At 39.1% G+C, this 23138-nt stretch overlaps 2 protein-coding genes across 2 annotated transcripts in view; one reads left to right on the top strand and one right to left on the bottom strand.

Annotated features, from left to right (window-relative positions):
• The window catches only part of PDHX (pyruvate dehydrogenase complex component X), a 36086-nt gene extending 26740 nt beyond the window's left edge, over nucleotides 1–9346 (bottom strand). Inside the window, exons 1-2 of the mRNA XM_071427623.1 lie at nucleotides 9161–9346; nucleotides 2947–3030 (exon numbers count right to left, since the gene is read on the bottom strand). Of these exons, the coding sequence (XP_071283724.1) occupies nucleotides 2947–3030; nucleotides 9161–9302 (226 nt within the window). The 5' untranslated portion in view covers nucleotides 9303–9346. The remainder of the gene's footprint in view (nucleotides 1–2946; nucleotides 3031–9160) is intronic.
• A 66-nt stretch (nucleotides 9347–9412) lies between these two features.
• APIP (APAF1 interacting protein) lies at nucleotides 9413–22726 on the top strand. Its single transcript, XM_071427624.1, has 8 exons — nucleotides 9413–9724; nucleotides 11946–12046; nucleotides 14920–14968; nucleotides 16278–16395; nucleotides 17463–17598; nucleotides 20148–20315; nucleotides 20850–20972; nucleotides 21996–22726. The coding sequence occupies exons 1-7, from the start codon at nucleotides 9428–9430 to the stop codon at nucleotides 20947–20949; spliced, it is 969 nt and encodes a 322-aa protein (XP_071283725.1). The 5' UTR covers nucleotides 9413–9427; the 3' UTR covers nucleotides 20950–20972; nucleotides 21996–22726.
• The last annotated feature ends 412 nt before the right edge of the window (nucleotides 22727–23138 follow it).

Here is a 23138-nt window from a genome sequence, read left to right on the forward strand (position 1 = left end):
TAGTTACTTTCATTAGAGATTACAATATTTGTGCTAGCTCCTAATCAATGTCCAGGTTGATGTCAATTACAAATCAGCTTTCCCAATAATTAAGATCTGAAAGAACACTCTTGCAAACCATATCATTGCTTTTGCACTTTAAACCAAGTAGTATTTGCAACAGAAGCTGCCTGAACCAAAGCTCTCTGAAATTATATATATAATGCCCTTGAAAAATTTTGTGTGGGGTTCAGGTTTTCTGTTTATTTGTTTTTGGGGTTTTTTTTGTTTCTTCATTTGTTTTTTTATTTGGTTTTAATTATTAAATTCCCATAGCTAAGCTGAATGGTTAGGATCTCTACTGAAGCAGAGTTTCCTTCCAGGAGATCCAATTGGCATCCAATAGCCTTGGTGCTCTGTTCAATTACTGACAGACAAGTATCCAGATCACAAGATACAAACAGCATTTCTTAATGCTGAGCATAAAATCAGAGTTGACTGAACACAGATACTGAAGTCCCTGGAGCTGATGTCTCAAAAGGTGGCAGAGTTACACTGCATGTGGATGCTGCCAGCACTGTTGTATCTTCTATTTTCTGCCCACATTAACAAGAGGATTTTGGTCTCCTGGGCTGTCAGTCTACCAGCTTTCATCAACATTAAATTCATACATAATAAATACAAGTTTTTAGAAACATAGTTTTATCATTGTGAGAATGACTTTATTACCCACAGGAATCAACATGAAACTGCATTAACCATGAGAAGGAAAAGTAAAGCTATCAATTAAATTCAGTGCCTTCCCTTCTGTAGTAGTGAAATTATCTGTCCATCCTGTGAAACCACGAGATGAAAACATTTGAGACTTACACAAAGAACAGAAAGATTATCAACATAGTATTATACTGACCCCTTCTGGTTATACAGTGGGAAAAACATTTCGTATGCAAGCTTGCTTCTGTCAACTGCTTAAAAATATTTATTTTCTTGGACATGAGATTGTCAAACATCCATATTAAGCATTAACACTGTTTTCACATGGCAAACGCTCTAGAAAATTAAGTAGTTAAGAGCATTCCTTACAGAGAGGTGTGTAAACATTAAATCGCTTCACTATTTTCTTCAAAATTCATCTTAATATTGTCTTTATGTTTATTCTCCAGACTGTTACAGGAAACAAAAGTATTGATAGGAATTAATTATGGTCATAGATGTGGCCAATAAGACAAAATACTCTATTTGGGTTTGGTCTTCTTTCTAAATAGAAAATCGAGCAATAAAAATACTAACATCGTTTTCTTCAAAGTCTAATATCAATTAAGACTTGGTTGTAATTTAATTTAAATAGGTGTGAAGCTTTTTTTTCTTTTGTATTAGGGTGGAAGGCTAGTGGAAAGACTGAGAAAAAAATTGTTTAGCTTTTACATTGTAACACTTTTTTTATAAGGAAAGTGGACTCATTCATGTTGGGAGCAAACTGGAATCTACTTCAACTCCTACCATGCTCTCTTTGTTTTCTCTTGAAATTTTGAATGCTATAATTACTGCAAAACAGGTTACTGTTGATATTTAAATTTTACAGCTATTGACAACTAACAAATATAAAAAGGACTTTGGATCATTCTTTCCTCTCTGCATCATCTTGGACTGCATCATCTTGCAAGACTTTATTAACTAAAGCTTCAAGTCTCAAGAACACTGGTGCAATTTTTTTTATTGACATAAACTTCTGAATTGTTCACAGTAAATTCTGCAAAATTCTTACTAAAAGTTTCATGAGCAAAAGGCCAAGTCCACTACTGGAGCAAGAAGCTGTCTTCCAGCCACCTCTCAAAATGTATTCGAAATGCAGGAAAGCAAAGCTCTCCAGTAACACAACAATGGGAGCTGTATCAACACTTCCAAGGATAAGCCAAAGGAAAAGGTTTATCTAGGCACAATAGTCAAAACACGTTTAGCTATCCAAATTGTGTCTGTCAAAGATAATAAGCTTTAACATATTTTCCTTTCTCCAGATGTATTCATCTTTTCAGGAAATCTAAAAATGCCTGTGAACAAGATACATTCCTACTGCTATGCAAAAGCCTACAATGCACAATGAACAATACCGATCTGGAATCCAAATCTACAGTCAAAATTCAGGTTTAATATTAAATTGAAGAAGGGACAGGGCAGGAGTAAACAGGACAAAGGTCTCCTGACAGAACAGGAACAGCTGATTCTTCTACAGATCATTTTTCATTTACATACAACCTACGTGAAGGCAAAACTTGACTTTTATCCAGACTTTTTATCCAGTTGTTCCAAAATATTTTAGCAGAAGCATAGTTGTCAGAGCACAGAGTTCAGGCTTTTTTTGGATGAGGAGTTTGGTTTTCAGTTTGGGTTCTTTTAGGAAAAAATTTCCCCATTTGGTATTAGGGTTGTGAAAGGAATTTAAATTTTTCTCAGTTTCAACTGTAGACTATAATTAAGATATTAGAAAAGATATTCCAAAAATAGCATATCTTTCATGGTATTCCATAACACAGCAGAATAATGAAAGAGACCCTCCCCAAAGTCAATGGCTCTCAGACTTCCAAAGCTACTGAGCAGCATGACAAAACTGGGAATTAAAAACAGCACACACACACTCAAACCCTGGAGGAGCCTAATGGAAATTTTTCAAAAATATGACCAATGCAACCTTTTGGAAGACAATGAAGCAAAAAAAAAAATTTCAAGAATGAACAATTTCAAAGCAGATATAGTTCATGACAGAATCCCCACACCAAACACTTGGCTTCAAAATACTGATCTATACTATAGATCACTATACTGATCTATAACCAGGAAGAATTATCTTATTTTATTTTTTATTTCTCTTAGTTTTGTCTTCTTTATTAAGAATTATCTTATTTTTTACAGAGTAGATTTACATTGCTGAAAAATTACAAAGAAATGTGACCACAGAAAATGCTATCTTACCTTCCTTTTTTAACCATTTCACGATGTTTCCTTCTTCCATTGTTGGAGAAAGTGCAGGCATAAGAACTTTAATACCAGGTGTACCTGCAAAACAAGCATGTGGTTATCTCAACTGAGAACTTTTTCAGTATAATTCTTTCCTCAGTTAACTGCTTAACACGAAAGAAATTAAAAGCGCATGTATCTGAAAGATAATTGAACAAAGGATTCACTATCATGCTCTTTTTAAGCTTACATACAAGCAAGTCCACCAAAGAGCTCAAAGAAAAAAAGGCACATTACAAAAGAAAGGGAAATTCACAAACCCTGAATTCCTAGACCTGAATTTTTGTTGATCATATCAAAATACACCATCGTTCTCCTGTCATCCTTCTCCTCCTTGACTCAGGCTGTGGAATTTTTTCCAGATTAAAGCATATCTTTTAAATTAATAAAGCCTTTGTGATCCTAGCATTGCAGATGCTGATGACACACCTCTTTCACTGATAAAGTTTGGTAATGTTTATTTATCCTTTTTACTATAAAATTTTATCTACTTTGCAAAAATTGCTTGATTTCAAGTTTCAGTGATTTTGTCTTGGCTCAGTAAACCCATATGCAGAAGCAGCACTGTGCAACAGCAATTGTGTGCCATGTTAGTGGGATTCTTCTGAGGGCAGAGCTCAGGATACAGCACAGAGCTTGGCTTCACAGCAAATTACACCTCTTGTCACCTGATCCTCTACACCAAAGAGGACATTAATATGAGAGATACTACCTTTCTGAACTTTTAAATATACTTATGAGGCCAAAAAGAAGAATCTTTCTAGATCCATTTTGTAAAAGTAGCTTTCTACTACCTGACTTTTGAAGCTTTCTTGAACTACTACGTCTGAATTTGTGTTCAGTTACAGAACAGAAATAGACACATAGAAGGTACATTGTATACAATGGCAAGGCTTATTTCTGCTTCATATTCCCTTTTCTCTAATACCCAGCATTAAGGATTGTTATCATTCTATAGGAAACAACACCACATTTCTCCTAGTTGCTGTATTGCTTGGAGTAGTTAGAAACAGCTAAAAAAAAAACCAAACTTAGAAATTAATAATTTTTCAGGTTTTTCCTTATTATCTGCTTTTCAGCTCAAAATTCTTCTAAGTTGTTTTTTTTTTCCTTGCCCCCTTATTTTCCAAAAGCTGTGCTAAGGCACATGGAGAACAGGGAGGTGATTCAGGACAGCCAGAACAGCTTCACCAAGGGCAAGTCCTGCCTGACCAAACTAGTGGCTTCATAGGATAGAATGACTCCACCAGTGCACAGAGAAGGTCTATGGATGTCACCTCTCTGGACCTACAGCATTGTTCTCTGTAAATTGATGAAATAGGGATTTGATGGGTGGACTGTTTCATGGGTGAGGAATGGGTTGGATCCACGGGGTAGTGGTCATCATCTCAATGCCCCCACAGACACTGGTGACAAATCTGTTAAAGGTACTTGCACATGAAAAATTGTGATGTGGCAGGTTGTGGCTCACAGCCCAGAAGGTAAATACAGCCTGGGACACAAAAATCAGTGTGGCCAGCAGGTCAAGGGCAGTGATTCTGCCTGTCTACTCTGCTCTGGTGAGATCCCACCTGGGGAAATGCATCCAGCTCCTGAATATTCAGCACAGGAAAGGCATGGATGTGTTGGAGGGGGTCCAGGGGACATGCACAAAAATGATGAGGGAGGAAGCTCCTCTTATATGAAGAAACATCAAGAAAGTCAAGGTTGTTCAGTCTGGAGAAGAGAAGGTTCCAGGGAGACCTTAGTGCAGTCTTTCAATAGTAACTAAAGGGGCTTTTAAGAGAGACAGAGACAGACTTTTTAATTGGGCCTGCAGCAATGGAACAAGGGGTAGTGGTTTGAATTTTAGACTGGCTGTAAGGAAGATTTTTTTCAATGACAGAGGTGAAACATAGAAACAGGCTGCCCAGAGTGGTGGTGGATGCCCCATCACTGGTAGGTTGGATGGGGATCTGAGCAATATGGTCTATTCAAAGATGTCCCTGCTCATTGCAGGGAAGATGGACTAGATGACCTTTAAAGGTCTCTTCCAATCCAAACCACTCCAAAATTTTTTTAAAATGTGATGGAAACATTGTAGCAAACCTCTAGTGACCTAAGCAGCCATCAATGATCCTTACATTTCAAAATGCACCAAGAGCAGAATGTTAGTTATTCCCTAAAGTCCCCAAGACAGCAACACAATCAGGATAATGCTACCAAAACCACTTGAGTTTTGTGGAAATGAGCTCAATTGCATGGTTGATGTTCCCAGAAGATTGCATGAGCTGATGCACATTTTTTTTCCTCAGTCTTTCCATGGTAGTTTCAGTTAATATTACTCATGACTGTCATGTTTAGAAATGTATCCAGACAATGTTCCTTGTAACACTCACAATTTCCATCTGAATTACCTCCATGCACTTTCTTTAAAAAATTTTCTGCAACTTCTCATCTAGGACTAATAAACAGAAAAATTAACTATGTTCTGTATGTGAATGCTTATCTGTGTTCATTTACCAAATAAAGTTTTGTAGTTAGTATTTGAAGTATGACTGACAAATTAAAGTATGAGTTAACAATCGTCTTGTACTATACATATTTACCCTAAAATAATATTTCTCAATAACAGTAAGTAGAAAACATTATATATTATATGATACATTATAGGATGCAAAGAAGTGTTCTCAGTTTCATTAGTCTAACTTGACAAGTCTGACTTTCACAATCAAAACATTATTTTGAAGTCATATCCCACAAATATCTAGGTTTATTGAGAACTAGTGGACAGACCTTATTTTAAAAAGTGAAAATAATCCACATTTTTAATGAGGAAAAATTAATTTTTAAACACAGTGGTTTACATTTCTCTTCCATGAAGAGCTACTTGATCCATTTCCCAGAATATGCTTTGTACTTTGGCACAAATACAAAAACTGAGCAACAAATTTGTGCCACTGTAACATTTTCCCTTCAATGTTATGAGCAACTACCACAAAGTATACAATCCATTCTGGTTAGGAGAGGAATTCCAGCAGCAAGTAGCTAGGAAATGGACAAATAAATTAAGCTGGATACAAAGTAGAAGACAGTACCTTGTGCACCCATTTAATGCTTATGTCCAGAGAGGCTCATGCTCAGAGAAGTTCAGTGCTGTTGCAATTAAGAGCTGTTTTAGTTACTTTTGAGTTAATGACCATACACAAACCAGGCTTCAATGTGCCTCCTCAAAGAAAAGCAACCTTACAATGTCGAATTACCTTCACCAAATATTATTTGCCTTCATTAAATTAAAAAAGGGGATAGTGAAAGGAATCGCTGCATTTCCATAAGTTAGTTGCACTGTAGAGGCAGCCCTTACAAGCACTTTGGGAAGTAAATATTATTGCTTTTCAATTGTGGGTCAGCAAAAAGTTCTGGCAATTTGCACAGAATCTCAAAGGCTAAGCTCATGGGCAGATCAGAATTTAGAACCATAAGCAAGTAAAACTTCTGAACTTCCAGTCACCACCCACTGATTTTTACTTCTATCAACAGCAGCTGTGTTATTACACTTCAATTATGTGAATATAAAAGGAGGAAGACTTAAAAAGAACCCAAACAAACCTCACACAAACCAGAGATTGCTATTTTAAAGACAGCTCTCTGTGTATCCAAGAGAATTTGTTCCTGGTGACACGTTTTAAACATCGAGTCTGGCAACGTTTCTGCTGCCTTCTCTCTCCGTGAAGGAATTCAATGCAAATTTAACCTGTCCCACCAGAAAGAGATTTCATAACTTCCTACACACACTCTGCAGTCAGTAGAGAATAACACCAATGATAAGATTATGAAACATTAAAAACAAAGAAAAATTGACACACTTTAACATAAAGAGGTCACGCTAGTCTATTTTCTCTTTTTCCTATTTCTCTGTGACCAACAACTAGGAATTACATTCTGAATTAATTGTTTTAATTATGCAAAACAACTTTTCCTTTACCAGCACCACAAACAAGGACAGAAACATAGAAAGAAAAAAAAAATTCACGTAACTTGAAAAACTAGATCCACATTAACCAATACTTCAAATAGTGGCTTTTTCAGAAACAGAAAAGCAGAGAAATAAAAGCAATGCTAAAATAAAATTTACTTAAACTTACATTGTCAAACTAGGAATCAAAGGTGAGTTTTATGTCCAAATGAGCTGTATTTTACCAGGGAATTTATGACTTCTCATCTTTAATTTTAGAAGCAACAATGAAGTTAAGAAAAATGGTATCACTAAAATACACACCACCTTAGAAAGCTGTAAGTACACTAAGAAGGGTTGAATGAGGAAAGCCTGAATGAGTTAAAGGTGTGATCTACCCACCCTAACACTTCAGAGCTTACTGTAAGGAATTAAAAGAACTTAGTCACTCGCCTATCCAAATTTAGAAATTTAATTCCAGCTGTATATTAAGTACTCTCAACATAAAAAAACACGATAGATTGTCTGGGAGAACTGTAGACAAAATATATTTAAGGAGTTAAATAATAAGACCAATTTAGAAGCAGTTTATCATGCATTATATTATATTTGCATACTATTATATATAGAAAGAAGCAAGCTTTTTCTAATAAAATTTGGAAACAAATAACATTTATTTCAAGAAAGGGACAGACTTCCCTGCATCACACAAAGCAGGTTTTACAAAGGAAAAGATTTTCATACTGCAAAGTAGCAAAGGCAACCAGTGCTGGAAAGAAGGGGATGTTGAGGTCTAGACCACAATGATGAAAGTGGCTCTGAACTACTACTGAGTTTTATTACAAAAGGTTAACGAAAGCTCACTTTTGTGTAAGTACACTTAAACCTCAAAGAGTTCAGGTACTTCACACCAGGACTTCATGACAATGCACCTGATCATTGTTTAAATGTTTGACAAGTTGTAATTTACAGAGCAAGCAGGGAAAGATCACATTTCATTTCAGGATCTGTAACTTCCCACATCCCTTAGAGACAGAGGAAAACATGGAAGGGTAAATGACCTGCCTGATATTCGTGTAACAACAAACTCCCGAAAAATACATCTTGAAAGGGTGTTGTCATAACCTCACACCTTGACTTCTATGTAGGAAAGCATGCTAGACATGCAATTAATAAATTCTATTTTTCCCTTAAAGAACCAAATAGAATTGCATAAAAAATACATCACACACCCTTCTCCAGTTACCTGAAACATTATCAGGAGAGTAAGATGACAAAAATGTGGTGGAATTACCAAACATGGACCAAAATAACCAAGTAGAAAAAACTTTCTTTTTCAGTGCTTAGCTATACGTCCACTTAGAAAACACATTCCTGTTTTCAATGGTGAGAACTTTTCCTCATCCCCAACAAAATATTTTATATATATTTAGGCTTAATTTTATTTTCCTCTGTAGATTTCACTTCCTTCCTTTCTAGACCTTTAACAATTCTTACATGTCTCTCCGAGTTCTCCTACCAGCTCATCTCCTACACATGCCAATGTGCTTTCAGTCCCTCCAGAGACCAAGGCGAACACAGCCCCGTGCTGGGCGGCTCACCCAGCTCCCCGGGGCCCTGCCCAGCTGTGCCCAGCTCGCCTCCCCACGCCGGGAACCCCCCGGGCACCGCAGCTCCCTGTGCCTCTGCCCAGCTCACGGGCAGAGGTTTGTGTCGCGGGGAGGGAGCCCACGCCGGAGCAGCTCACGGAGCGCTGTGTCCCGGGGGACGGAGCCCACGCTGGAGCAGGGCAGGGGCTCCGGCTCCGCTCCCCGAGCAGCGGCATAAACAGCATGCGATGAAGTGACCGTAACCCTCGTTCCCGTCTCCCTGCGCAGCCGGAAGGGAGAGGGCAGAGCAGGGTGAAGGAAAGGTGTATTGGTATTGGGATTTTGTTCCCCCCTTTGCATTATCCTGCTCTGCCTTGATTGGCAATAAACTCAATTAATATCCCCAAGTCGAGTCTGCTCTACCATGACAGTAATGGAGCAATGGTGTCTCCCTGTCCTTATCTCAGCACCTGAACTTTTTGCTCTATTTTCTCTGCCCTGCCCATTTGCGGAGGGGAGCTGTAGAGGAGCTCCGCTGAGTGCTCGACATCCAGCCAGGGTCAACCCGCCGCAACCACTCTCAACCTTCTCTCCGCCGCATGTCCTCGCAGATACACCTAGAGCAGGGCACCAGCCCGCCACTCACCCAGCAGCTCCCAGGTGCCGTGCAGGTGCCTCCATCCTGGCCGGGCGGGCAGGGAGAGCCCCGCGCCCAGCGCCGAGCGCCCGGCCCGCAGCAGCCGCAGCAGCCGCTCCCCGCCGCCGCTCAGCCACAGGGACGCCGCCATCTTCCCCCGCCCCCCGACCGCGCCGGGGCTGCCCCGCTGCCTGCCTGAGCAGAAACAACCGGGCACGCCCCCGGCGCCGGGGGGTGGCTTCAGCGAGCCCCTCTGCTCCGCCCGCGGCACCTGCCATGGCATTGGCCGCCTCGATCGCCTCAGGCGTGGGCAAATCTAATCGCGCGGACACCCGCGTCCAGCCTGGCGGTTCGTCCCTGGGGCGCACCCGCATCTCCTCTGGTCCCTGCCGGCTCCCGGCCCGGGGGGAAGAGCAGCAGCCTCTCCATCCCGCCCGCCGCGGCTCGGCTCGGTGCCCGCGGCCGGGCATGCCCAGCGCTCCGCAGGCGCCCGCGCGGCGCCCCAAAGAAGCCCCCGAGCAAGGACCCCGCGCTGGCCGCGCCATGGCGGCCGCCGGCGGGGACGCGGCGCAGGTAACGGGGCCGGGGGGCGGCGGGGCCGCGCCACCGCTCCGAGAGCCCCCGCCAGCGCGGGGCTGGGCTGCTCCTGAACCTCGCTAACTGGCCAGCAGCCTCGCAGCTGCTAATTAGGAGAGAGGCCCTGGGAGTACTGGTGGATGGCAAGTTGACTATGAGCTGGCAGCGTGCCCTGGCGGCCGAGAGGAAATTCAGGCAGCAGGATCCAGGCAGAGGCAGTGTCCGGCACACCAGGAGCAGTGTTCATAAGCTAAAACACGAGTTCCACCTCAACGCGGCCATGAACTTCTTTACACTGAGGCTGGCAGAGCCCTGGAATAGGCTGCCCAAGGGAGTCGGGGAGGCTCCCTCCCTGGAAACATTCAAAGCCCAGCTGGAGGCTTTCCTGTGTCACCTGCTCTGGGTGGCCCTGCCTTGGCAGGGGGATTGCACTGAATTGTCTCCAAAGGTCTCTTCCAACCCTGGCAGTTCTGTGCACCTATATAAACGTGTTGTAAAATTTAGGCCAATTTCCAGAATGTTGCCAGCTGTCAGTCTGGCATCTACAGGACTCATGGTTCTTTTTGTGTTAACTGGAGTTGTTTAGGTTTGTTTTGTGATTTGGTTTTCTTCTGTTTTGTTTTTTTTTTTTTTAATTGGTCTTTGATTGGGGTTTTATGTATCATCACAACCAGAACATGAGCTGGCAGTGCTGTGCTTCACCAAACTTTGAGCATATGGAAGCATTGCCTGGACAAAGCTCAGACACCTCTCCAGTTTGTGTGTGACACTGGTGGAGAGACCAGCCCAAGCTTCAAAACCAGCCAGAGCTGACAGCAGGGAGATGAGAGGTATCAGCAGCCTAGATAATGTGGCCTGCCAGGAAAGTGGGCAATAATCCAGTTCATTATCAACAAAGTAAAGCAAAAAAAAGGCAGCAGACTGAGTTGTTGTAATACAGAAAACATTGTCACAGTGTAGGTGAGAGGGAACACCATCTCCTGCATGTCTATCATCTTTGGTAAGAGAGAGCACATCTCACTGTCACTGGAGGTTGTAAAGATGAGGTTAGAGCAGGAGATTCCAAACATTGTAAAATGTGCCCCAGGCTGCCATCTCCAGGAATTCACCTTCCCACTCTCCACTGCCTCTGCCTTGTGCTCCTGTTCCATCCCCACCCTTAGTTGTGCAAGTCCACCACCACCTGGAAGCATTTCTTTCTAAACATCTCAGCAGAGGTATTGGCACCAAGTAACCACTGCCTGCCATTTTTGCTGTGTGCTGCTTTTGCTTTGGGTTGCTCTATTCTGTTGGTGTTGACAAAATACTCCCCACCCCAAGGTGGATTCTTGCTGCTAAACAGAATATTTTTCTTATAAATGTTTTTGGTGGGCATTAATGACTGAGGTGAGCAGTAGAGCAGCTAACCATTTGTCATTTTAGAAAAACTTTTAATGCTTCTAGTTGCTGCAATAAAAAAAAAAGAATCCTATATAAAAGCACACCATAAAAGCAGCTGTTTTACTGTGGTAATGTAGGTAGAAACCTTACCAGAGATACCTTTGGTTGATATATAGATATGGATATTAATGTAATAAACAATGGAATATGGAAAAAATACAAGATGGGGTTTTTTCCCTCCTAAAGAAATTTTAAAATAATGCTATTTTCTTTCTGACTAAACTGCATGTAAAGTAACTTCATGTAGTAAAAATGTAGGAATGTAAAGTTCATAAAATAATTAGCATGTATTTTCTGTGGTATTTTTGAGTGCTGTTTAAAAATGTGTATTGACTAATAAAGTCTGTTCTACTGAAATTTGTAAATCAAGCAAAATTAACCTACATAAAAACTGATTTAATAGGAAAACCACTAGTCAAGCTTTTAAAAATTGATAATGTTAGATGCATTTATTTTTCCTTTTTTTTTTGTGCAATAGTATCATGGCTATGGCCCACTGCACTCAGATGAACTTTAGATGAGATCTGTTCTGTGAAGGATAGTCAGACTTGTACCTTCTTTGGGGTTTTGTTTGTTTCAAGGTGTGATGTCCCTGGCAGAGCATAAAGGGCATTGTGTAAACATGCAGTTATTTTGTAATTGAAGTTCATTAGCATAAATTAGACCATTTTGCTGCAGTATGAAAGTACTAATCCTTTAAACTCAATTTGAGAGCTTGAATTCTTAGGTGTGAGGTGTTTCTGATGGTTTCTCATTTATTTATTTATTTTCTTTTTAGGATGGGTTACATCCAAGGAATCTTATCCCAGAGCTTTGTAGGCTGTTTTATGGTTTAGGCTGGGTAACAGGAACTGGTGGAGGAATCAGCTTGAAACATGGGTAAGTGATGATGAAAGAGAGATAATGTGGTGGTGAGAGAGAGGTGGCTGTGTTTAGTACTTGGTGAGGGCTTTACAGTTCCATGAGAAGTGTTTGCAAGTTGAGAGTAGGCAAGAAGTTAGAGGATGAAATGAGCAGTGTGCCAAAATTAACCATATAGGAGGAAGGTGAATAGTCTGAATTAATCATTGCAGTCCCTTCAACAGGGAGAGACAGCTTCAGAGAGTGACCTTATCCTGTCCTTTTCCTACCTTTTTTTTAAAGGAGATGAATTGCCTTTAAAGAACAACGTGTTCCCCCTTTTTCACTTCGCTGACTATGGAGTTTAGAGTGGGTTACATCAGGCAGGCACATGGCTTTCAAATGCCTGTGGTTAAATAAGATCAGTCTCACCCTGGATATATTTTACAGGCCAGATATTTCTTCTAAGAAGGAAATTGCTGTTTCACTGAGGTAATTTCTAAGGAGACAAATACTTTACATATAATTAAAGCATGACAGGTAACAACAGTTTTTGGTCTGTGTCTCCTACGAAGAAGCACCACTTTGTGTTTTAATTTGCCTGTCTCCCACCTTTTCATAATCTCCAATCCTTTTAGTGGGAACAGAGCTCCTCTCAGTGGCCACTGAAAAAAAAGATAAGTCCTCATTCTGCAAAGAGCCTTGCACAGTGCCTGCAGTTCTGTGCCCAGTCACCAGGCTGTAACACTGTCTTGAGAGTATCTGACATCTCATTTTTCTGGTATACACTTGCATGAATGCACAAACAGCCATTGCTATTCAAAGATGTATTTTATATATATGAATAAAAGACCCTAAATGCTCATACTTGTGCTCTTTGGATTTTGTGCAGGTCATTTCACCTCCCTGCTTGATTTTGCAAGCAAAGCCACAACAGTAATAATAATGAGATGAATTAAAAGAGGGTAAATTCTGTGGGAAGACCTTTCTAGCACTAATTTGTCATCAGTACCTAAATGTAGCCTATTTTCTTTGTCATTCCAGTGCAACTCCTGTTGGTTTTGGCAAGACAAATGGCATTATCAGAGAATGCACTAATACAGTAATGTAGTTTTCCCTAGTAGTTCTATAGCTTGTTTAGTTGGCATTGTTAGACAGGAAAATGTAAAGGAACAGTTGAAATGTGATTCAAATATAACAACTGTTTTTACCAGGTAATCTTAATCAGCCTTACTCACTGTGCAGTTCATATCAACTATTAAGGAAAAAAATTGCCAATTTGGACTTGGCATAGCATGTTAAAAATTGATGTAGAATTCTTTGTGAGGTATCTTGTATTTGAAGACTTTATTTTATCATCTGATTTTCTGGTTAAGTTCTAAAAAATAAAAAAATCTGGTTCAAGAAAAATTGTGTGTCTGTCATAAGTAACTGAGTTTACCACTTGATTTCTTATCTTGCTCATACAAATGAATCAAGACTAAATTAATGCAACGGCAGCAGCGTTAATTCATGAATGTCAAAAATTACAAATATGATAAAGCCACATTTTTCTGTGCTTCACAGACATTTTATCACTATGAATAGTACATCATCTTAAGAGTTTTATTTTTGGAAGAATTAAAATCATGGAATTGTTTAGGTTGGTAAAAATCCTTAATATCATCAAGTGTCCAACTATAAACCTACTGCTGCCAAGTTCTCCACTAAACCTCATTCCTAAGCACCATGCCTAAAGGTCTTCTAAAAACTTCCAGAGATGGTGAGCCTACTGCTTTCCTGGGAAGCCTATTGCAATGCTTGGTAACCCTTTCAGAGAAGAAATTTTTCCTAATATCCAATTTAAACCTCTCCTGATGTAAATGGAAATTATTTCCTCTTGTCCTGTTACTGGTTACCTGGCAGAGGAGACCAGCCTCGCCTGACTACAGCCTCCTTTCAGGCAGTTGTAGAGAACAGTGAGGTCACCCCTGAGCCTCCTTTTCTCCAGGCTAAACACCCCCAGCTCCCTCAGCTGCTCCTCACAGGACTTGTGCTCCAGACCCTTCTCCAGCTCCATACTCTTGTCCAGAGCTGCAAAGATCCCATGGTCCATAGGAAATGTGTCTGTAACTTGACTAATTATTCACTAGATGTCTCTGTGCTCCTGAATTTAGTACGTGACTGCTGAAGTCAAATAGTGATTGCAGTTCAGAGAGAGAATATAGTTGGGGATTTTGTGCTAATAATGAAAAGAATGCAGTGCCATCTTGAAATCATTTTAGTTTCAATCAGTTTTTATGATTTTTTTGTTCATGTAGTCTTTGCAAGAAGTGATGCTCTTCTCCTTAAATTTCAGTCATTTAATTACACTGAATTAGTGCTATCTCTTTATCAACACAACTAAACATGAAACTGCACTAGAAACCTAACCTGCACACTTAAAAAAAAAAAGTATTTACAATGTTAAATGTTGCAGATAATGATTCCTGTTTTAAGATAGTTTATGGATTTTTATGTAATGGTTTTGTCCCCTGCCTTGTCACAGATCAGTATCTGTTTGCAATTTGTCATTTAATTTTTATTCTCAATTCTAGAATTTGAGTTTGAGTTACTGCAGGGAAAGGCTGTTTTTCTTTGTTGGAAAAATAAGACTGCACTTCTTATATGTGTTTCGGATATCTGTCAAGTTGAAAGGAGGGTTTTGTAACCCTGCAAGTTAAAGATTTTATTTACAATTTATTGTACAATTTGGTTCTATTTTGAAAACTATCTGCCTGTCAATGTATGGAAAGAACAAGAAAGTTTTTTAATTGTCAGGGTCTAGATTTGCTATTTCCTTTTCAGTGGCTCAAGAGCTCGAATGCCTGTCTGGTGGAACAGTCATTGCTCAGCTGTGTTTACTGATTTTTCTCATCTGCAACTTTTCCTAGGGATGAAATCTACATCGCTCCTTCAGGAGTCCAAAAGGAAAGAATACAGGTGTGTTGAACTGTGCTTTTACCTCAGAGCTCATCTTGAGATGGATGAAAGTCCCTTTGTTTAGAGTTTGATTTTTCCTTATGTGAAGTTACAAACTTGTTATGCATTTGAAACAACTGCTGATTTCTCCCAGTCCACTATGATAGGAAGCCAGTATGTGTTTCAGTGGCCAGTGTAGATTAGTCTTGATGTTCTCCTTGCTTTAAATTAACACAAAGCAGCATGAGAGTGGAGCATTACTCCAGTCCAGCTTTATTCTTTGTCAGGCTTGGTTGGCTGGACTTGTCTGGCTACAGTTTCAAGTTACCCATGTAAATAGACATTAACACCTCATTGCTGTTTATTTTCGTTTGAGTGATTGCAAATATTTGTCTTGATATACTCAGTAAATAACTAGGCTCTCCCCATGAAAAGGTGACCTGTCTCTGTTTTCCAAAAAACAACCCAAAATGTAAGAGGAGGGGGAACGGTAAACAATACCTATTTTATGACAGCAGGAACTCCCCCAGGATAGAGTAATACATGGAAAGGATTTGTCATCTCATAAATCTGAGGATAAATACAGTGAGGAGGGAAAGGAATTTCTTCTCTGATAGAAACTTGGGTTCTTAGAGCAGTGTTTGCTGGGGATGTGGAGAAGTAAGGCAGGCAAAGGTACGTAAGATAACCACAATGCTGTGGTCTGTGCTCACAGTAACAGAGGATTAAGCACAGTCAGTGAGGAAATCTCCTGTAATTGTATTTTCTGCTGATTTTTAAAATAACATTAAAATTTTATTACTATCCTGAACAATTCTTTGTACAATTCTATTATGAATAGTTAATTGATGCAAAGGTAACATTCATGTAAAGCTACTAAAAGCAAACTTTAAAAAGAAATAGTTCTACAAGTTTAGTGTATTATTTTTTAAGTTTAACTTGTGTTGTTTGTTGGTTCTTTTAAGTAGGGAAGGAAAAGTACATCTACATTTCTTATTTTGAATCAGTTACTACTTTTTCTTTTGATCAGTTGTTATTACTGAGCTACACTATCTCCTTTCTCAGAAAATTGTAGTTTTACAAATATCTGCATGGCATCAGTCTGAGGAAAAAGTACCTAATACTAATTTCCATTACACAGTGTTGGTAAGTAGTGTTAGAAGCTGGAATAAATGTGGAGCATTACAGCACTTTTACAAAGTTCAAATCACATTCTCTATTAAATACATGGTTTGTATATATTTGTTTCCTTAGAGGGAAAACAAAACTATTTGAGGTTAAATATCAAACAAAACTATCACAGATCAAAATAGTTTCTTCTTTCTTACAGCCAGAAGATATGTTTGTTTGTGACATGAATGAACAGGACATCAGTGGTCCTCCACTGCACAAGAAACTAAAGAAAAGCCAGTGCACACCTCTTTTTATGAATGCCTACACTATGAGAGGTATGTAGCAATGTTTGCAGTTCAGCAGTGACTGAAACACTGTATATGTACATCCACAAAATTGCTATTCAGTACCATATTCTTTATACCTAGAAGTTAGGGTGGAATAAACATGAAACTATAAAATAAATTGATATGCAAAGGTATATATATACAGTGGGATATAATCCACAGTAACATCCTGTCAGCATCATTTGCAATTTAATCTTGTCTTGTAGCTATGCCTGTGGTCATGTTTTCAGCACAGATTTTAGTGCAGAATATTGGTAGGTTGCAGGGGAAGCCCAGGATTACAGCAGTTTTACATCAGTTTTACATTGGTTTTGCCAATTCAGCTATTACAGTTTAAATCCTTTTGCATCCGTTGGCTGAGATTAACAGTTATAAAATAGGAATGGGTACTGAAAAGAGTATGAAACTTTTCTTTTGCAGGTAGATAGTAATAGAGAGCTTTTGATGTTGTGTAGAATTTACATCTGTTATGTGAGAAAGGATTTTGGGAGTCTCTTCTGGTCTTCCTGCACAAGCAGCTTACATTGTGTCCTCAAGGAATAACAACATTGCATCTTTATAAGTAGATTATAATTATTTTCTACCTATCTTTCCATCATGATGCAGTAAGATGATGATTTTTTTTCAGAGAATCAGCAGATAATTGAGGAAAACATAAAAAGAGAGTAAAAAGCTTTAAACTTTCATTTAACAAATAAGTTTGGGAATTCCTTATAACCTCAGAACTCTGATAAAATTAGAGTGTCTCAGTCATTGTAGTATGTAAAGAAGTGTTCAAGTAGTGTTTCTGCTTGAATTTGTACAAGCAGTGTCTCTCCTGGAATGTGTCACAAACTGAAAGCTGACACAAGTGTCCTAAGACAATCCATAATTATCCCTTATATGAGTAATTACCTTATACTTTCATTTAAGTTGCTGTATATTTTTTCCTCTCATACAGCAGATCAGCATTTGCTAAGATGCCTAATCAAAGGAAATTAATCAAGTATGTGAATAAAATTTTCATAATAGAGACATTTTAAAATTAATTCTAAATTTTCTTTTTCTGCTCCTAGGGGCAGGCGCAGTGATCCATACACATTCCAAGGCTGCTGTTATGGCTACCCTTCTTTACCCAGGGAGTGAGTTCTCTATTACCCATCAGGAGATGATAAAAGGAATCCAGAAGTGTACTTCAGGAGGCTATTACAGGTATTTCTCTATATTTAGAAATAGAAGTGTGGTGTTTGATCATTTGTTTTCAGCAATATCAATACAAGTCATTTGAGTTATATACTTGAAAGTGTATAATACAAAGTATTAAGAATAAGAAGTAAAAAGACCTCTGGAATGAATGAGTCACCACTGGCTTTCTGTAAGATCTGAAGCCTGTGTAAGAGATCTGAGATAAGATCTTGTACTGCCAAGGCTGCTGTGGTCTGTTGAGCTACAGGAAGAAGCCAAATAAAGAGCTACATCCTGAGATGTTACCACATCTGTACAACATTCAGCTGAAACTGGAGCCAGCCAACACCAGGTTGGATTGATAGCATGTACAAACTACATTTGGGTGGACTTCACATATCACTGCCTGTGCTAGTTTAGGGCATGTTAAGAGAGTAGAGGATTTCAGATTTACTTGACAGAGTTTGAAAGAAAATTCAGAATAAACAGCTCATTAAAGATAATGTTATTACTTTTCAAGGATGAGCTCTGAGGTAAGTGCTGAGTTATTCCAAATTATGTGTGATGGCTTGTTTTGAGGTCTCCACCCACAGAGTGTTGAATTGGGATCTGCAAACAACATTTATATAACATGTGACAAGGAGATGAGAAATTGAAATGCTAAATTCTTTCCACTTTTTGATGTTAATTTTTGTATCTAACTGTTGCCCTTTGGCAAGGGAGAAAGCCATATGTGATTTTATGACCAGGCATATTTTATTCCATTTTGGTTGACTTGCCAGCTTTACTTTCTTGTCACCATTAGCATGTGCATTTTTAATGTGGTAAAATGCAAACCCTTGTACTCAATTGTCTAACAACATTGGTTTTTTTTAAATCCACAACAATTTTTTATATGCATTTTGAGCTCTGAAGCACTCCTAAACGTTAGTCAGGAAACATTGGATTTATTGGGTTCCATGCCTCCAAGTTTTCTGTGTCATTCTATTAATTTACCAGAAAAATCCAAGAAATCAAAGCTCCAGGTTCATAAGCACATGTTCATTCACACTAGACTGATTCCACTGTCTTGCCTCACACAAGCCTCCCCGTTGAATTCAAAGGAAAAATGGGTCCTTGGATTCAAAATACAAAATGGCGCTTTTCAAAAAAGGGATTGCATGTTGTTTCTAGTTACATGAATCTTTTCTGGAAGCTGTCCAGGAAAATGCTACAGATAGAATAATCAGAAGTATATGTTTGCCTAAATATGACTCCAGTGATGCCACACTGGTTTTACCTTTGATTTCCATAGAAGAGAATTAGATCAGTAGTAAACAGGTTTGAAAGTCAGACTGTCACAAGGTATTTTACATCCATGTTTGACTAAACATAGGCTGCTTATATTTCAATTTTTAAAAAAAAGAGAGCCCAAGTATTTAGCTCATTCAGAGTCTTCTTGACATTTTTTAGGTATTAGCTCTTGATAGAAAGCTTATAGTCCTGGTTAGGAATCAGTTATGATATTTATAGCAGCTTCCAAGCTCAAGCAGAAACTAGGAAGCCAATCCATTAACTCAATTGGCCTCATTAGTAACAAACACTCCAAGTGTAATTTTAGCATTCCAAATTTATAAGAGTCAGAGCTTCAAATACCACCTCACTTTCTTCATTCACTGTTTTTATAGCCTCCCTTGAGAAAGTGTCAGCATTGAGAACCGTAAGAGATGAGACTTTATCTTCTGAATATTTGATTTCAAATATAAGCTGTTGGTGTTGGGTTTTTTACCATTGCTTGCTTTCTGTGTTTCACAAAAGAAAGTACTACTAGCATCCACTCATGAAATATCTATGTGATCTCAATGATAACTCTGAACCTGAACTGGGGACTTATTAAAACTATTTAAACAAGTTTCTGCTAGTGTTAATTAAGGTTCAAACAATGCCAAAATATCCCAGTCCTCCTTCAGAAGAAACTCTTAGGCAAGTTCCACTGAGTAACGTGCATCATCTTGTCTTTGGAGCTGGGCTTCTCAGGCTCTCTTAAGATCACATGTAGCCCACCAATGACTCCATCATAGAGAATTTATTTTTCATGTGTTGACTCTACTTTCTATTTATATGCCTTAGCAGGACAATCTTCCAGGGGCTTTTTGGACTACCTAAATTATTTTTTTCTGTTCTCCAGCAAACAGCTTCATTTCCTTCTATATGATAGGATTCTTTTAAATAATTTAATCTGAGGTAAAACTTGTAGATGATGCCAGTACAGGATAAAAAGTTTGAAAAAGTTGTAAAGGGACCCAACTACAAAGTGATATGGGAATAAACAGCTACACCTAATAGATTAAAGTGTTATTTTCTTTTTGTGCCTCAAGTGTAGCTCAGGCATTGCCAGCATAATATGTGTTTGGGAGTGAGAGATGTTCCTGAGAATTCCCGTGCTACAGCATGACTCACAAGAGAAGAGAATAAAATCTAGTGATGAGAATTAAACTTTTTACACAGTCAGAGGATAATTTCTTTCTTAGGGAAAAGTTTCATACATCTAAGCACAGGGGTTTTTTAAATACATGAAGATGTCTTTTTTTTTCTAGATATGATGATACACTAGTGGTTCCTATTATTGAGAATACACCAGAAGAGAAGGATCTCAAGGAGAGAATGGCACGTGCAATGGAAAAGTACCCAGACTCTTGTGCTGTGCTGGTCAGACGTCACGGTGTTTATGTATGGGGAGAGACATGGGAAAAAGCCAAAACTATGTGAGTACACTTCAGGAATATGCTGTCTCTTGCCTCAAGATCTTAATGAGCTTCATGCCATGTGTATTTCCAGTCCATGGACAATGATTCAGAATATTAAGGCCTCACTGCATGTATAGGGAGCTTTTGGGAATGGATTCATCCATGATTCCATTGCTTGGTTTTCCTTCTATATCAGTGCTGGCTGATAGGGTTGCCAACATTTTCCTTTCAGACAAGTCAACAAATCCCTTCTCATATGAAACACACAGGCAGTCTATGCTTTTATATGACACCTGCCAATACTGTTTGTGTAGCCCTCCCTAGTCCCATTTTTGGAATTTACCTCATCTGCTGATGGAAATGCAGCAAATCAGTATTATGTAGGAAAATGGCACTTTCCATTCAACAGCATTGGAAATAAACAATAATAGAGCTGTCCAGTCAGACTATCACATTGGTGATAAAATCTTAAGGAAGGAAAATACTAATTTTCATAAAACATGATAAGGCTTGAGCTTTACTTACATTGCATTTTTTCCCTATTTATTTTAGGTGTGAATGTTATGACTACTTGTTTGATATCGCAGTGCAGATGAAGCAGCACGGGCTAGATCCTTCAAAACATCCAGCAGGAGAAAATGGGATCTTGTAAATGTCAACAACATTTATACTCAGGTGTGAATTTATCTGTAAAGATGATCTGTTGGGAGGGGGAGACTATAGATGACACCATCACTTCAGTCTGCTTTCCCACTCAGGAAACTTCAGTATTGCTCATCTTCCCCCAGTCTGCTCCATTATCACTGCAGTTGTTTCTATGCCTGAAATAGTGCTCCTTTTCCACACAATGCAGCAAAATTTATATGTATTAACGGTTAGGTAAGTCCAGTGGATCTTTAGTGCCAATGTACAGCATGGAGTGTGATTTCTTTTTAAAACAAAATAATATCAAGTATTTCCAGAAAAGCCAATGGACTAAAAAGGCCAGAGCCTAGTGAGCTGATGTAGACAGAGATGTCTGAACACCCACATTTGTTCTGCTTGCAGGATCAGGTTTGATTTCAGACCATCTCAGTGATATTACTTATGTGGTGGGTTGGTTGGGGGTTTTAGGGGGTTTGGTTTTTTCCTTCAGTGTGGCTGGTTGAGTTTCACTGATTAGTGTTACCTGTTTACCTCCTGTAGGAAATCACATTGACTTTCTGTTTTCTACTGTAGCAATGATCAGTTTTGAAAGTTTTCATAAGAAATTTTTGAAGTTAAAGCCCAAAGATAATATGATCAGGGCACTCTACCTGAAGGATACCTGAAACAATTCTCACATATGTACAGCTTGGTATGGCAAAATGCAGTGGTAGCATAACATTTCAGAGTTGGAAAATACAAATTTAAAGGTACCAGTACTGAGATTATAAAGGAATTTCTTGACCAAAGCAGTGGGGCAGGAGGTGTGCTGTCAGTGAGCTCTGCCTAAGCTGGCATTCAGGGTGCTGCTGCTGCTGCCTGCAGTGATGAAGACAGGCTGGCTGCCACTCCTGCACAAAGCTAACTCATGGCCCACAAGGGCCATTCTAAATTTACTCCTCAGCCCCTGCAATTGGATAAGTTGGGCTTCTGTAGTGGCATTAATATTCCTTTGCCGATTTATTGTGACAAGTTTTAGAATATTTTTGCTTTTACTTTATTTCTCCTGTACAGGTTTCTTACATGATGATGGGAGTTCCAGCTTTCACCCCACACTATTGAAGCCAGAAGGGGGTGCTGATCCTCAGCTGATTGACAAATGTCAGCAGCAACTTTTAACTGTTAAATGCACCCAGGAATTAAAGGAGAGTTAAAAAAACCCAACTACTGAACAATCATTGTTGCAATTTCCAAGTCCTGTCGAATGCCACAGTAGGAGGAATGAAAATTCAGATGCAAAAATACTTTGAAAAACTTTGGAGAACTAATGTCACATTTTGGTTTTGTGCCTTAAAAATTCATATTTTAACAACCTGCACTTGTTGATCCTGCCCTAATGCTACATCATTTAACTTGAAATAAGTCTGCATATTTCTGAAAGTTATTGTAGCTTTTATTCTTCCAGAAAAAAGTGAGGACAACCCCTTAATTAGAAGTTAATAAAGTTTAAAGCATTGTTTGAACTGTTGATTCCTTCATACCATGTTCGTGTTTATGTTTTTGGGGTTTTTTTTTCTTTTTTTAAATTAAGCCTGTAGCATATGTATTTTTAAACTCTCCTAATTGTCATTATAATGAGAAGGAAATTTTATAGCATGTATTTTGCAGTTGTTACTGAGGGACTGCTCTGGGTCTTACCTTTTTAAATTCCTTCACTTTGAATAACAGCTTTGTATGACCTCTGTTTAGCCCCCACCCCAAGGTAGATTTAATCAACCTGCTCATTAAAACACAGTCTCACATAATTATGACAGAGTCTTCTTTCAGAATCTTCTGGAATGGCCCCCTGGTGGCATCAGTGTAAGCTCAGTTGACCAATTTTCTAATTGAGTATTGAGACCTCAGTCCCAAGGGTGAGCTGGGCCAGGCTAAGTGCCAGCTGACCCTGGTTTCTGCTAGGGGCTGTGCATTCCCACCACTTTCCCTTCCATCATCTCTGGCACTTTTTTGGGGCTTCCATGAGGTGAATTAACTCATCAGCCTAAAATAAAACTACTGTGGGAGTGGGGGAAAAATTGTTTCAATTATTTCCTACTAAGCCACTGATAAAAACACTGAATCAAAGTCAAAGATGGGCCCAAAGAGAACCTAGAGCAGGGCAAGAGGACATGGCTGATGCCAGAGATGGCAGACACCACTTCCCCCTTTTCCTGAGGA

This window comes from Agelaius tricolor, unplaced genomic scaffold (genome assembly GCF_023055355.1).
Source record: "Agelaius tricolor isolate 1412-34295 unplaced genomic scaffold, bAgeTri1.0.p SCAF_5, whole genome shotgun sequence".
In the NCBI taxonomy this organism is placed as follows: Eukaryota; Metazoa; Chordata; class Aves; order Passeriformes; family Icteridae; genus Agelaius; species Agelaius tricolor.